We start from the raw sequence: 17,158 nt of genomic DNA on the forward strand, positions 1-17,158 counted from the left end.
ACGGTTTGAACTGGATTTATTAGGAGTTTCAGAAACTCATATCCCAGGGGTAGGAAGCATGAAATTAGGTGACATAGAATTTGTTTACTCAGGAAGGAAGGATGGGGTACATAGACAGGGAGTAGGGCTCATGATGAATAAGGAAGCTGCTAAGTCTTGTTTAGGCTGGGAAGGTATTAATAATAGAATACTAATTGCTCATTTTATGACTAAAAAGTTTAGGGTATCAGTTATAGTAGTATATGCCCCCATTGAACCAACTGATGGAGATACTAGTGACTCAGATGAATTTTACTTACAGTTACAGGAGCAAATAGACAGGGTACCAGGTAGAAATATGGTGTTTTTGCTAGGAGATTTTAATGCCCAGGTTGGTAGAAATAGGGATAGATGGTATCCTAGCCTAGGTAATTTTGGTGTAGGAAAAGAAAACAGTAATGGCTATAGGCTTTTGCAATTTTGTAGGTATAACAACCTAGTTATAACCAATACGGTGTTTGGTCACAAAATGGCCCATAAGTTGACATGGTATTCACGTGATGGTAAGACAGCAAACCTTATTGATTATGTTATTGTAAACAGAAGACTAGCAGGATCAATACAAGATACTAGGGTGTATAGGAGTGCCGTTATTGATGTTAAAAGTAAAGATCACCATCTAGTAGTGTCTAAGGTTAATTTAAAGCTGAAATTTCGGAAGAGTAACTCCCTCCCGGAAAGTTATGATGTTGGTAGACTTCAGGATGAAAATTTGAGAAAAAAATTCCAGGAACAGTTGAGTACTAAACTTGAGGGTTTAAAATTTGACAATGTGGAAGATGGATGGAATAATTTCAGAAAAACAATTTGTGAAGTTGCTGATGGTGTCCTAGGGAAGAGTGCTAAGACAGCAACTAGGAATATTAGTGAAAAAGCTTTAGGTTTAATAGAGAGTAGAAGGGGTTTGTATAAGAATTATCTGAGCGATAGGTCGTATGAAAACAAAAGGAATGTAAAGAAAGTGGAGAAAGCATTAAAATATGAACTAAGGAGATGTGAAATGGAGGCGATGGATAAAATTGCTGAGGATCTGGAAGATGCGGCTAGACGGCATAATAGTAAAATATTATACTGGCATGTTAATAAATTGAAAGGGAGTAGCCGATCCGGACTAGTCCCAGTTAAAGATAGAAATGGGGTCACAATTAGTGATAAGGAAAAAGTTAAAGAAAGATGGGTGGAACATTTTGAGAATGTGCTAAACCGAGATACAGTTGCAGGAAAAGATATAGATGAAAATGAAAAAGTTTGTGATACCTTGGATGTGAAGGAAGATTTGTTTAGTGAGGAAGAATTAGCGACAGTACTAGAAGGATTAAAAAATAATAAGGCCCCAGGTGCTGATAGTATGATTAATGAGTTCCTTAAATATGGTGGCTCTGAGGTTAGGAATAAGCTACTGAAGATTATGAACATGATTTTTGAAAAAGGGGAAGTACCCAATGATTTTAGGAAAACCTTAATTAAACCACTGTATAAGAAAGGTGACAAGAGTGAATGTCGGAATTATCGAGCCATTAGTCTGGTCTCTGTAGGTAGCAAATTACTGAGTAATATGATACTTTTTAGACTGAGACATGCTGTAGACAAAGTTTTAAGGGAAGAACAATGCGGTTTTAGAAAAGGTAGAGGATGTGTCGACCATGTTTTCACTCTTAGGTTAATAATTGAGAAGTCCCTTCGTTGTCAAACACCTTTGGTCCTTAGTTTTATCGATTATGAGCAAGCTTTCGATTCTGTTGATAGAACAGCGTTAACAAAGGTCTTATCGTTATATGGTATACCAGAAAAATACATTAAAGTGATTTGCGCTATGTACGAGAATAATACTGCTGCGGTTAAGGTAGGAAATGAGGTTAGCAACTGGTTTTGTATTAAATCAGGAGTTAAGCAGGGTTGTGTTCTATCCCCCTTTATATGGATCATTTTGATGGACTTCGTCTTAAGGAGCACAGGAAAGGCAATTGGAGACCATGGAATCAAATGGGGAGGAAGAACGCTCCTGGACTTAGATTATGCTTATGATTTAAGCATATTAGATGAAAGTGTGAGCAAAATGAATGAATTTTTAGAGGTTTTACGAGTTCAGGGTGCTAAAATAGGCTTGAAAATTAATGTTAAGAAGACTAAGTCACTAAGGTTAGGAATAAGTGAAGATGAACAGGTGACCTTAGGTAACGAAAAGATTGATCAGGTTGGGAGCTTCAGTTACCTTGGTAGTATTATTAGTAAAGATGGTGGGAGCAGTGAAGATGTTAAAAGTAGAATAGCTAAAGCTCAGGGTGTTTTTTCACAGTTAAAAAAAGTTTGGAAGAATAGAAAGATAAGCCTACAAACCAAGATTAGAATATTGGAAGCTACAGTGATGACAGTGGTCAAATATGGCTCTGAAGCATGGACACTCCGAAAAGCAGATGAAAATTTACTAGATGTTTTCCAGAGAAATTGCCTACGGATTGTTCTGGGTACCCGGCTGACTGACCGTATTCCAAACAGTAGGTTGTACGAAAAGTGTGGTTCAATCCCGCTTTCTGGGGCTATAATGAAAGAAAGGTTGAGATGGCTAGGCCACGTTCTACGGATGAAGGATGACAGATTACCGAAGATTGTCCTTTTTGGCCAACCGTCTGGGGCTACACGGAAAGCAGGTCGTCCTTGTCTGGGTTGGGAGGATGTCATAAATAAGGATTTAAAGGAAATGGGAACTTCCTGGGAGGGTGTAAAGAGGGAGGCTTTAAATAGATTAGGTTGGAGGAGGAGCGTGCGTAGCTGTGTTGGCCTCAGGCGGCTTGGTGCTGCAGTGAGTTATTAGTAGTAGTAGTAGTATATTGACAATTGACATATTGACAATATTGACATAAATGTCAATAATTAAATGACAACAACAATTTTAGTTGACAGCTATAAATTATAATAACGAGCTAAATATAATTTGGAGTAACACCAATTCAATTCAGCGGGAAGAAATAGTTAATTATCCCAGCATCTTAACAACACGCCTTAGTAGTAATAGCATTTGTAGTGCTTAGTAGTAGCAGAAGTAGTAGTAAGTCACGCTCAGAACTTTCTACGTTAAATGGTCTCGTCTGAGTCTTGAACGCCAAAAAAAAAAGAAAAAAAAAGGAAAACAAACTTTATACGAAAATGCAACTGGGCAGCAAAATAACATTTTACTCTTACAATGCATGATGCAAGAGCTGAAATACGGTCCATAGCATATCCCAGCAATTTTCATTTTAGCCGGCAAGTAAGTGAAGTTCCAACAAAGAATAATATACTTCAAGTCATAAAATAAATTCCACTGGAATTTTCATAAATAGCTGATTTGAGTTATGTAAGACTACTTATATGCCAAAGCATCGTTCACAAGCAGGCAAAAACGGAATTTCGTTTTTAAACAGAAGTTGTCTCGATAGCCATGAGTCTATATGTGTAATGTTGTGTGTAACATATGTGTAATGTTGCATGCATCTGAGCACCACGCAGGCAATTAAATATTTATTTACTTTTTTATTATTTATTTATTTATTATTATTTTAATTATTTATTATTTTATTATATTTCTATCATATCATACTTATTATAATTATATTACATATGATATCCTATTGTTATATTACATAGATATTTTATTATAACATATAACTTTATTTTTATCATTACTATTGTTTTTATAATTACCATTTATTATTTTATTGCTAATATAATTGATTATTATAATTATTAATTGGCTAATTGGTCTACAATTCTGTGTATACTAATGGTTATACCCGTATTATAATCGAGACTCAAAAAGTTTCCGAAGCTTCTATGACCCCCCTTTCAATACGAAGCGGCTGAGTTGAAATAAAATAATTTGTAGTTCAAAAGAATTTTGAATAAAATAATCAATAATAATTGAAGGTATTTGACTCTTCATTTGGTCCTGGCTCCTATATTCCCGCTCCTTATTTATAAGACCAATCATGATAATCTTTTGATTTTTCTACTCTATAATTTAAAATATTTTCACAATTCCCAGCTTCGTCTGAAAATTTACTAATGATTTTAGAGACAATTTTAAATTTTTGGAAAACCTTATTAATTCATTCCAAGGAAAAATAAACTACAAACAGCTAATGCCTAACCTTAATTTTAGAGGCGTTTTATTTCGGAGGGGGAGATAGGGCACTTTCCCTGGATGCAAGAACTTTATGGCTTCAAAGTTTAAAATAAACAATCTAACGGTTATAATAATTTTGCAATTCTTAAATGTTATTTTTATAAAAATAAAGTAGAAGGCACCATTGGCAGTAAGTATCAGCAAATTGAATTGGTAATTTTCATTTTTTCCAATATTTCATCATTCCTTGAAAATAAAAGATTGCACACAGAAATTTAATAAATTTTAATAAAATTTTGTATTCAAGGTTCGTTAATAAATGAAAACTTTTGTTAAAATTTGGCCTAAAGCTTCTAAGGGGCAGGGGAGGGGTACTAATCAAAATTTTGCCCCGGGCACAAGAGGCGACCCGCTACTGCTTACTTCCTTGTCACATTCTTTATAGTATTTTCAAATACTTACAATCATCAAGAGAATCATCATCTTTTGGACTTTTTCTTCTCCTTCCAGTCAGCATTTCTCACTTTCCAACAAGCAGCAGAGCAGCGGGCAGCAAGACAGTTGTTCCACGTTGGCGAAAGGTTCTCAGGCGCACTTAGGTGTAAGATAGTAGCCTGTAATGACTTTCATTTATTTACAAGCAACTTATACAAATTAAATAAAAAGGTATTTTAACTGAAAGTAGGGAGCGACATTAAAACTTGCTATACGAGCAGAAATTATTTCGTATATTAAAGGGGTTGTGGCCTCCTCAATGCCCCGCTCTTTACACTAAATTTTTATTGTTTTAAAAAGCGGACTTGTGACAAGGATTCAAACTTTCAAACAGTTCGTGGTAACGAACTGTAGTAAGGAGCGACCTGGCTCAATAGTAAACGAAACTCTAAAAAACGGAATTTTGATGCTAAAATATACATAAAAAAAAATCAGATTTTCATGCTGATTTTAAATATAAAAGTTTCATCAAATTTAGTCTTTGTCATCAAAAGTTACGAGCCTGAAAAAATTTGCCTTATTTTAGAAAATAGAGGAAAACACCCCCTAAAAGTCACAGAATCTTAACGAAAGTCATACCATCGCATTCGGCGCATCAGAGAACCCTATAGCAAAATTTTCAAGCTCCTATCTACAAAAATGTGGAATTTCATATTTTTTGCCAGAAGACAAATCACGGGTGTGTGTTTATTTGTTTGTTTGTTGTTTTTTTTTTCCTTTTCCCATGTGTCATCGTATCGACCAAGTGGTCCTAGAATGTCGCAAAAGGGCTCATTCTAACGGAAATGCAAAGTTATAGTGCCCTTTTTAAGTGACCAAAAAATTGGAGGGCACCCAGGCCCCCCCCCCCACGCTCATTTTTCCTCCAAAGTCAACAGATCAAAATTTTGAGATAGCCATTTTGTTCCGCATAGACAAAAACTATAATAACTATGTATTTGGGAATGACTTACTCCCCCACAGTCCCTGGGGGAGGGCCTGCAAGTTACAAACTTTGACCAATGTTTACATACAGTAATGGTTATTGGGAAGTGTACCGACGTTTTCAGGGGATTTTTTTGGTTTGGGTGTGGGGTTGAGGGGAGGGGGCTGAGTGGGAGGATCTTTCCTTGGAGGAATATTTCATGGAGGAAGACAAAATCAATGAAAAGGGCGCAGGATTTTCTAGCATTACTATTTAAAAAAAAAATGAAAATAAAAACATGAAAAAGTTTTTTGAAAATATAAACATGAAAATATAAACATGAAAAACATGAAAAAGTAAGGAGTAGCACTTTCTGATTCAGGAAGAATTGGGAGAATTTCAAAATTTCTTCCTGAAATTCTTCTTCCTGAATTCTTCTTCTTCTTCCTTGAAGTTCTTCCTGAAATTCAGGAAGAATTTCATTCTTAAAGAATTGGGACAAAACTTAAGATTTAGTGTGAAGAACGAGGTATTAACGAGGGGACAAACCCCCCTCTTATATATAATCAAAAATATAAGAAAATAAAAGTTTGTTACGTAAGTTAATTTTTAGTTAAGGTTTATTTTTACTAATTAAAAAGTTTGTTAAAAATTAAAAGCTCTAGTTGCCTGTTTAAGTAACCGAAAAATTGGAGGGCAACTAGGCCTCCTTCCCCACCCCTTATTTCTCAAAACCGTCCGATCAAAACTAAGAGAAAGCCATTTAGCAAAAAAAGAATTAATATGCAAATTTCATTTTAATAATTTATGTACGGAGAGCCAAAATCAAACATGCATCAATTCAAAAACGTTCAGAAATTAAATAAAAAAAAACTAGTTTTTTTAACTGAAAGTAAGGAGCGACATTAAAACTTAAAACGAACAGAAATTACTCCGTATATGAAATGGGTTGTCCCCTCCGCAATCCCTCGCTCTTTACGCTAAAGTTTGACTCTGCCACAATTCTACTTTTTAAAACAATTAAAACTTCAGCGTAAAGAGCGAGGGATTGCGGAGGGGACAACCCATTTCATATACGGAGTAATTTCTGTTAGTTTTAAGCTTTAGTGTCGCTCCTTACTTTCAGTTAAAAAAAAACTAGTTTTTTTTATTTAATAGCGTAAAGAACGAGGCGTCGAGAAGGACGCCCGCTGAAGTAGATACTAACGCTTGGTGACTAAGGACCTAAGAGAGTCGAGGATAGATATGAAAACACAAACCCCAAAGTAAGTGGGATACATGAGATCTATAGGCAAAATTCATCATTTTCAGTCGCAACTAGAAGGGTACATGTTCTTCAGCAGGAGGTGGAGGCCGCCTATTTTAGTTTTGGCCAGTATCACTGTTTGTCCTCAAATACATCAAAAATATAAAATAAATTAGTATGAATACGATCCAGTGTCCAAGACAAGCAAGAAGCCAGTGAATGGGCCCAATTTCAAGCCTTTAAAGCTCACATGATGTCAAATTACCCTTAGGGATCTCCTTGATGATTGAGTCAAGATTGACAGAAAATTATAAAATCAATAGACCACGAGTATTTGACTAGTCAAAACCTGGATAAGCAAAAAAATCAATATAAATTGAATTAATGCAAAGCATCAAGTACAATACTTTCACCCTAGGTTACTCCTTTAAAGTAGGCATACAACTTAAATTTTATGCAATAAGACTGAAATAAAGGAAAAAAGACAAGGAGGAGGTAAAAATTTAACGACCACCTTATTTAAACAGTACAAACAAGATACCCATACAATAACACCCAGCAATAAAATAGCAAACCTTGATGATATTACATAAAAAGACGTTTTTTTTTAACTGAAAGTAAGGAGCGACATTAAAAATCAAAACTAACAGAAATTACGCCGTATATGAAAGGGGCTATTCCCTCTTCAACGCCTCGCTCTTTGCGCTAAAGTGAATCTTTGTCTCAACTCTACTTCTTAAAACAGCAAAAACTTTAGCTTAAAGAGCAGGGCATTGAAGATGGAACAGCCCCTTTCATATAAGGGGTAATTTATCTTTGTTTTAATTTTTAAAGTCGCTCCTTACCTTCAGTTAAAAAAAAAACTTGTTTTTTTTTATATTTAAATTCTGAACGTTTTTTAGTTAATCCATGTGATTTCGGCTCTCCGCAGATGAATAATTAAAGCAAAATTTGCATATTTATTTATTTGGCTAAATGGCTTTCCCATAATTTTGATCGAATGATTTTGAGAATAAAGGAGGGGGGAGGAGGACCAGTTGCCCTCCAATTCCTTGGATACTTAAGAGGCAAGTAGAACTTTTAGTTTTTTACGAAAGTTTTCATTAGTAAAAGATATACGTAACTTAAGAATTAGCTTACGTAACAAACTTCTATATTCGTATGTTTTTATTACGTATATAAGAGGGTTCGCCCACTCGTCAATAACTCGCTCTTTACACTAAAGCTTAGATTCTGTCCCCTGAATCATAAAGGCCGTAGAATACATAGTTGAAATTACTAAAAATACTTTAGCGTAAAGTGCAAGGTATTAGGAGGTGAACCCCTTATCTGCGTAATATTTTCTCTTCGTTTTAAGTTTTAATGCTACTCCTTACTTCCAGTTGAAAAAAATTTCATATTTATTTTTTCATTGTTTTTTAAATAATGCTAGAAAATACTGCGCCCCCTCCATGGAAATCTTCTTCCCCCATGACAAATTTCTCCACGGAAAGTTTCCCTCACATAATCCCTTCTTCTCAACCCCTCCTTCCAACTAACAAATCCCCCTGAAAACGTCTGTACACTTCCCAATAACCATTGCTATATGCAAACAATGGTCAAAGTTTGTAACTTGCAGCCCATCCCATGGGGACTGTGGGGGAGTAAGTCGTCCCCAAAGGCATAGTTATATGGTTTTTCGACTATGCTGAATAAGACGGCAATCTCAGACTTTTGATCCGACGACTTTGGGAAAAAATGAGCGTGGGAGGGGGCCTAAATGCCCTTCAGTTTTTTTGGTCACTTATAAAGGGCACTAGAACTTTTCATTATCGTTCAAATGAGCCCTCTCGCAAAATTCTAGGACCACTGGGTCGATACGATCACCCCTGGAAGAAAACAAAAAAAAAAACACGCAACCGTGATTTGTCTTCGGGCAAAAAATACAAATTCCACATTTTTGTAGATTTTTGTAGGAACTTGTGCAGTAGGGTTTTCTGATACGCTGAATCTGATGATGTGATTTTTGTTATGATTATATGATTTGGGAGGGGGTGTTTCCCCCTATTTTCTAAAATAGAACAAATTTTCTCAGGCTCGTAACTTATGATGGGTAAGACTAAACTTGATGAGTTATATATTTAAAAGCAGCATTAAAATGCAATTCTTTTGACGTAACTAGTGGTATCAAAGTCCGATTTTTAGAGTTTTGGTTAGTGTTGAGCCGGGTCGCTCCTTGCTACAGTTCGTTACCACGAACTGTTTGAAAAATCCTTCTTAAAAAAAACAAAAAAACAACAACTCACAAAGAGTGACAATAGGGCCAAATACACTATACATCCAAAGATATTTTACACATTGTAATACAATGTATCCTTTTAGTAGCTTAAAAGATCACTATTTATAACTATAAAGTGAAAGAGAAATCACGTAACCAGTCTGAAGAAAAAAAGGAGAAACGCTTATCCCTAAGGCCATCAATGGCAATAATTTTAAATGTCACGAGAAGGGCTGTGTTAGTTAATTATAAGATGAAAAGCACAGCTAGTGACAGAAAGTGAAAGTTAGTTATTTGAATTAGTTTAAAATAAAGAAAGGCCTATCATGAAAAAGAATATCCTAAGACAAATCCTCTTAACTATGGCCTATACTATAGAATTCTAGATTTACTAATTTAACTCTACATATATTAAATTTAATACTGCAATGGGAAGATCCTTGAACAACCCAATCAATAATTGTTGATACAAGTAATGAAAAACAGAACAAATGCATACTTTATTCACCCTACTGTAATATGTATTTCCAATGTTATACTTTAGATGGTTATTCCTTATCAATTCATCCTAATATTCAAAGAAAAATGTCATTAAAATTAAAAGAAATAATTTCCAAGAAATTATCTATAAAACAGCAATTTTAGAAAAAAAGTTAAAAAAAACATAGGTCACTGTGAGACCTTAAAAAAGCTATATTGATATTTCAAATTAAAAAAAAAATATATCTGCCCAAACCCTTAATAGAATAAAACATATTTTCAAGAATAGAACCAACTATTAAAACATGTTGGCAAGAAAAAAAAAAAAAAAAAAAAAAAAAAAAAAAAAAAATTAAAGCAAAAAATTTCAATAATAACTATGTTAATATTTGACATCTGAGATTTACACCTTTTGATATAATTGATATCTTATATGGGTTTAAACTTATAATGTACTAGACCAACAAAATGAGAGCTTTATGAAGACAGGAATATGGAGGTAATTTTGTAATGATACTTAACTCTCAAAAGAGGCCAAATTTGTTTTTTCTCTTGCCTGGCATGCCTGCTATAGTACATTTTTCGGTTATTATCAGATATATGATAGACATTATAAAATTTCGACACAAGAACTTGGTCAAGTAACTTCTTTATGCTGTCAATTTAGATGGCAAATATCAGATGGGATAATAACCGGTTAATTTGCTTTGACTAGTAACAAAAAATACTATCTCACCATGGATATTCAAGTTAAGATTTGGCATTTGCCAAAGACCGAAGAACAGGCAATTATATTTCTCCAAAATAAGGGGTTGTTCCTCAAAAGCATAGCATATATTAAATACAGCAATGGTTAGTTTACGCATTTAATATATGCTATGCTTTTCTCCACCCCCCTAAAGTGCAAATATATAGCCCAAATTTGTTTCTAAACTAGGTCAATGTTGATATTACCTGAACAATTGTTTAGGGTCATGAAACTATTGTTAATAGATGCATTTTGACTTTTTGGAACATCTTTTCTCTCTTGCAAAACTACCGAAAACTTACCGTTATGGAGTTATTCCGACCCAAATATTCTTGTATTTATACATATAGAATTGCAATCATTTCCGTTTTTGTTGATCGGATATTTGAAATCGCGAATCTGTAATAGTTTTGACACATATTTGGGCTATACATTCGCACATTAGAGGGGTGGGGGTAAAGCATAGCATATATTAAATACGTAAACTAACCATTGCTGCATTTAATATATGCTATGGTTTATCCCCCCCCCAATAATATGCAAATATATAATAACTCCATAACGGTGAATTTGCTGTAGTTTTGCAAAGTCAAAATGTATCTATTAACAATAGTTTCATGACCCTAAACAATTGTTCAGGTAATATCAACATTGACCCTAAGCTATTATATATTCATCATATTTTGTTTCATTTCATTAGCATTAATCAAAATTCACTTCTCAAGTGTCTATTACATAACCGATAAGTACCCAATTTTCTTTTACCCGTCAGATTATGAAAACTTAAACTTGGTTTAAACTTAAACTTAAGTCAAGTCAAGGTTAATATTTATATAATTTCAAACTAAATACTGGCTGAAACTTGGAACAAATATTGTATTAAAGAATAAACCAGAAAGCAGGTAGGAACTAATAAGCAACTCAACAAACAGAAATTATCAATTATCACTTAAAACCATAACGCCATATTTAAATCTAATGATTGAAATCAAATATAGTTCTGGCTAGCAAGGAAATTGTTGTTTTTTTTTTACCTCCCAATGCCTGCAAAAATAAAAGTACCCACATATACATATATATTTTCCTAGTATATTAAGTTTCATGTTGTGCAGGCTTAATATTGATAAATTACCAAGAAAGCTCTTGCGAGCACTGAAACAGGCTACCAGAGACTGCTCTATCCCTAGTAATAAGAAAAAAACAAGTTTTTTAACTTTAAGTAAGCAGCGAGATTAAAACTTAAAACGAACAAAAATTACTCCGTATATGAAAGGGGCTGTTCCCTCCTCAACGCCCCACTCCTGAAGCTAAAGTTTGACTCTTTCTCTCAACTCTACTTTTTAAAACAGTAAAAAAAAAATTTACTTTAGCGTAAAATTTTAGTACTTTAGCGTAAACAGCGAGGTATTAGGAGGTGAACCCCTTATATACGTAATATTTTCTGTTCGTTTTAATTTTTAATGCTGCTCCTTACTTTCAGTTGAAAAAAAAAACTGTTTCATATTTATTTTTTCATTGTTCTTTAAAAAAATGCTAAAAAATCCTGCGCCCCCTTCATGGAAAATTTCTTCCCCTATGACAAATCCACCATGGAAAATTATCCCCGCATAACCCCCTCCCCTCAACACCTCCCCCAATCAAAAAATCCTCCTTAAAGCGTCTGTATACTTCCCAATAACCATTACTATGTGTAAACACCGGTCAAAGTTTGTAACTTGCAGCCCCTCCCACGGGGACTGTGGGGGAGTAAGGGGTTCCAAAAACATACATTTTGGCTTATCGACTATTTTAAAAAAAAATGGCTATCTCAGCATTTTGATTCGGTGACTTTGGGAAAACATGAGCGTGGGAGGGGGCCTAAATGCCCTCCAATTTTTTGGTCACTTTAAAAGAGCACTAGAACTTCTAATTTCCGTTAGAATGGACCCTCACACGAAATTCTTGGACCACTGGATCTATACGATCACCCCTGAAAAAACAAACAAAAAAAAAACAACAACAAATAAACACGCTCCGTGATCTGTCTTGTGGCAAAAAATACAAAATTCCACATTTTTGTAGATAGGAGTTTGAAACTCCTATTGTAGGGTTCTCTATTACGCTGAATCTGATGGTGTGATTTTCGTGAAGATTCTATGACTTTTAAGGGGTGTTTTCCCCTATTTTCTAAAATAAGGCAAATTTTCTCAGGCTCATAACTTTTGGTGGGTAAGTTTAAATTTAATGAAACTTATATATTTAAATTCAGCATTAAATGCTAAAAATAATTATTAATATTATACTTGCCAATTTCACATAAGCCTACGAAATTAATAACTATAAGTTCAAAGATAACCAATACATAAAATGACAAACAAAATATATTAATTGCAACAACAACAATGTTTCTTTTTCACAAACAAAAAAAGATGACAAAGCGTTAGCAAAACTAGAATTAATATTAATATGTAATATTAATATGTAATATTAAATATTGCATATAATTAATATTAATATGTAATTATTAATATGTAGAACAGTGTATAGGTCACAATTATCATTGACATTCTTACTAAAGCTACCTTACTGTATTACTAAAACTTACTTACTTACTAATACTGCCTTATTAACTACTAGCCTAATTGTATAATTAAATAAAAAAACTAGTTTTTTTAACTGAAAGTAAGGAGCGACATTAAAACTTAAAACGAACAGAAATTACTCCGTGTATGAAAGGGACTGTTCCCTTCTCAACGCCCCGCTCTTTACGCTAAAGTTTTTTTAACTGTTTAATAAAGTAGAATTGAGAGAAAGAATCAAACTTTAGTGTAAAGAGCGGGGCGTTGAAAAGGGAACAGTTCTTTTCATACACGGAGTAATTTCTGTTTATTTAAAGTTTTAATGTCGCTCCTTACTTTCGGTTGAAAAACTATTTTTTTTAATTTAATTTCTGAACATTTTTTAATTAATGCATGTTTGATTTTGGCTCTCCGCACATAAAGTATTCAAATGATATTTGCATATTAATTCTTTTTTTTGGCTAAATAGCTTTCTCTTAGTTTTGATCATATGATTTTGAGAAATAAGGGATGGGGAAGAAGGCCTAGTTGCCCTCCAATTTTCCGATTACTTAAAAAGGCAACTAGAACTTTTAATTTTTAACGAACGTTTTTATTAGTAAAAAATAAACGTAACTTAAGAATTAACTTACATAACAAACTTCTATATTCTTATATTTTTATTATGTATATTAGGGGGTTTGTCCCCTCCTTAATACCTCGCTCTTTATACTAAAGCTAAAGTTTTGTCCCAATTCTTTAAGAATGACACCTGAATCAGAAAGGCCGTAGAATAAATAGTTGTAATTACTAAAAGCACTTTAGCATAAAAAGTGAGGTATTTAGGAGGAGAAGAACCTCTCATATGCGTAATAATCTCTGTTTGTTTAAAGTTTTAATGCTATTCCTTACTTTCAATTGAAATAACTTTTTCATGTTTATTTTTATAGTAATGGTAGAAAATCCTGTCCCCTTTTCATTGAATTTCTCTTCCCCCATGGCATATTCCTACAAGGAAAGATCCTCCCATATAGCCCTCTCCCCTCAATCCCCCCCCAAAAAAAAACCCTCCTGAAAACGTCAGTACACTTCCCAATAACCATTACTGTATGTAAACACTGGTCAAAGTTTTTAACGTGCAGAACCTCCCCCGAGGACTGTGGGGGAGTAAGTCATCCCCAAAGACATAGTTATTATGATTTTCGACTATGCTGAACAAAATGGATATCTCAAAACTTTGATCCGTTGACCTTGGCGAAAAAATGAGCGTGGGAGGAGGCCTAGGTGCCTTCCAATGTTTTTAGTCACTTAAAAAGGGCACTAGAACTTTTCATTTCTGTTAGAATGAGCCCTTTTGCGACATTCTAGGACCACTTGGTCGATACGATGATCCCTGGGAAAACAAAACAAATAAGCACGTACCTGTGATCTGTGTTTTGGCACAAAATGCGAAAATTTAGATAGGAGCTTGAAATTTTCGCAAAAGGGTTCTCTGATACGCTGAATGCTATGGTGTGATTTTCGGTAGGCTGTTTCCCGTTATTTTCCGAAATAAGACAAATTTTCTCAGGCTCGTAACTTTTGATGACAGAGACTAAATTTGATGAAACTTATAAATTTAAAATTAGCATGAAAATCTGATTCGTTTGATGTATCTTTTAGTATCAAAATTCCGTTTTTTTAGAGTTTCGTTTACTATTGAGCCGGGTCGCTCCTTACTACAGTTCGTTACCACGAACTGTTTGATTTGCCAATGGAATTGCAATTTTTGTATCCGGTCCAACGGCTGAAGAATGTTTCTTGAAATTTGAAATGATTAAGAGTCGGGGCTGATGGACGGTTTATCATTTTTGTGCAGTTTATATCCCTCCAGAGTCGAGCCCGTACAGGGAGGTGGATGCATGGTGTATACTACCTTAAATTACCTTAAATCGCAGCTTGGAGCGATATAAGGATTAGGGTGAAAGAAGAGGGTGAAAGTAGAGGGTGAAAAAAGTAAAATTTCTATTCAGTTTCCTTCTGATTCGTTTTGCCTTAGGGGGACTTTAATGGTTATGTTGGGGTTACTCCAGTAGTTTTGACGTCACCTCATACCTGTACTGCAACATATAGGCCAGCACCCCCCCCTCCTTCATAAAATTCATACCCCCTTGGAAATTCTTAAATTCAGGACTAAATTTCTCATTCAAACCCCATTGGATTTCAAATTTTTTTTTTCTCGACAATACATCCTAATTATGGATAAGATTTGATTGGCTTAGGAAAAAAGAAAGCGGAGCTCTGGCGGTGACTATTGGACATTGAGAAAAAAAAGACGGAACTCTAGACTATTGCTGTTACTATAGCGCGTTATAAAAATAAAATAATTTTTTTTTCGTTAATTTTAAAAGTACCAAATACATTTAACAAAATAAAAACCTCTTACCTTGTGCAAAATCTACATAGATTCATAGAAAGATCAAAACTTTGAGCACACTCCACAGTAACTAGGATTGGTAAGCATTTTGTTCATGAAATATACTTATATACCACGCTTAGATAAACAAACTATGGTGTTTCCAACTTAATGACCGAACAAGGAATGGAAAAGAAAAGGCTTTCAGAACGACGACAAATCCCAAACAAGATGAACCCTTAAGATTAAGGTCAACATCTTGTTGTCTTATCCTATTAAGAAATTGCATATAACTGTTTACAATGTAATACATTGTCCTTGATTTTCAGTCCAAAAACAATAAAAGGACATCTTGTTATGTTCCCCCCTATCTAGATAGGGGGATCCTTACCCTATCGGTAAGGGAGATTGAATTTTTTCAGGAGGGAAGGATTTTTGACCAGTCCCCATAAAAGAGCATGTGCTATGGTTTTTCTTTTTTTATGCCAGCCGTACGATAGGCTCTTTGAATAGTTGAAATAATAATGAATAAGTACAGTCTTTCAAGGATCTTAAATTTCGCCTTTGAGATACAAGATGATCGGAGTTCAAAATCTCACTAGATATGATCCCATCTTGTTATAAAACTTTCAATAATAAGGATCTGAAGAGTCAAGAGAAACGTACTAATGAGCATAATGACAAGTCGTAACCTTGGGTATAATAAACCTTTGTAATGTTTATTCAATCAGGTTGAAAATAACACACTTACCTATTTCCTGACTAACCTAAAGGTTTTATATAAGGAAAAACTTAATAGGAAAAACATTTAAAGAACCGCATAAAAATGCGCCATATTGCGCTGTGCTATGTCCCGTAAAAGGGAAAACTTAACTAAGATTAAAATGTGCCGCTATGCGCTGCGCTACGTGCCGCATAGAACTAAAATTAGGTGTGCTGCATAAAAAAATAAAATAAGATTCTTAATAAGTTTGTGTTTACCAAACTACACTATGCGCTGAAAAACTGTATATATATTAATAAAGTAATTTAATTTCCTTTTAACCTAAACAAATTAATACTATAGCAAAAGTCTTATTGAAGAAAGCATGACTTGTGATTAGAAGTTAAACCGACGTAAAACTTGTATATGCTTATAATTTAGCTAATTTATATGCTATTTCAAAAAATACATTTTTTTTCACTTAAAAATAAATAGCCTAAAGAACTTAATTCTCCTTAAGATTATAGGTCAAAATTGTTTATAGGAAATCAATTAATTGTTAATTAATATATAAACCATCCCCTTGGTGTTATATTAATCCCTTAACCAACTCAGTTGGTTAAAAATTAAAAGAATTTTTAATTAAACATAAATGCTATTATTTTAAACTGTAGGCTATATTAAACAACATGCTTAATACATATGTGCGTATGTGTATAAATTTAAATATAATAATTTTCCTTCCCCTAAAATATTTTACAAAACAGGGTAGTTTAAATAGCTCTTTGTCTGAAATTAATTCGTACATGAAAGAGGCTGCTTCCTCATCAACGCCCCGCTCTTTACGCTAAAGTTTGACTCTTTCTCTCAATTCTTCTTTTTAAAACAGTAAAAAACTTTAGCGTAAAGAGCGGGGCGTTGATGAGGAAGCAGCCTCTTTCATATACGAAGTAATTTCTGGTCGTTTTAAGTTTTAATGTCGCTCCTTACTTTCAGTTAAAAAAACTTGTTTTTTTATTTAATTTCTGGACGTTTTTGAATCAATGCATGTTTTGATTTTGGCTCTCCGCAGAGGAATAATTAAAACAAAATTTGCATTTTTTTTTTTTTGGCTAAATGGCTATCCCATAATTTTGATCGAATGATTTTGAGAAAAAAAGAGCGGGGGAGGAAGCCTAGTTGCCCTCCATTCTTTTGGTTAATTAAAAAGGCAACTAGAATTTTTAATTTTTTACGAATATTTTTATTAGTA

At 33.9% G+C, this 17,158-nt stretch overlaps 1 protein-coding gene across 3 annotated transcripts in view; it reads right to left on the reverse strand.

Annotated features, from left to right (window-relative positions):
- The window catches only part of LOC136040844 (doublesex- and mab-3-related transcription factor 1-like), a 51,340-nt gene extending 35,898 nt beyond the window's left edge, over positions 1 to 15,442 (reverse strand). Inside the window, exons 1-2 of one of the 3 annotated variants that reach the window (XM_065725204.1) lie at positions 15,234 to 15,442; positions 4,604 to 4,755 (exon numbers count right to left, since the gene is read on the reverse strand). In XM_065725204.1, the coding sequence (XP_065581276.1) occupies positions 4,604 to 4,658 (55 nt within the window). In that variant the 5' untranslated portion in view covers positions 4,659 to 4,755; positions 15,234 to 15,442. Of the gene's footprint in view, positions 1 to 4,603; positions 4,756 to 9,071; positions 9,177 to 15,233 lie in introns of those variants that run through there. The other 2 variants (XM_065725202.1, XM_065725203.1) reach the window with 2 other exon arrangements.
- Positions 15,443 to 17,158: the final 1,716 nt, after the last annotated feature.

This window comes from Artemia franciscana, chromosome 21 (genome assembly GCF_032884065.1).
Source record: "Artemia franciscana chromosome 21, ASM3288406v1, whole genome shotgun sequence".
NCBI classification, from domain to species: domain Eukaryota; kingdom Metazoa; phylum Arthropoda; class Branchiopoda; order Anostraca; family Artemiidae; genus Artemia; species Artemia franciscana.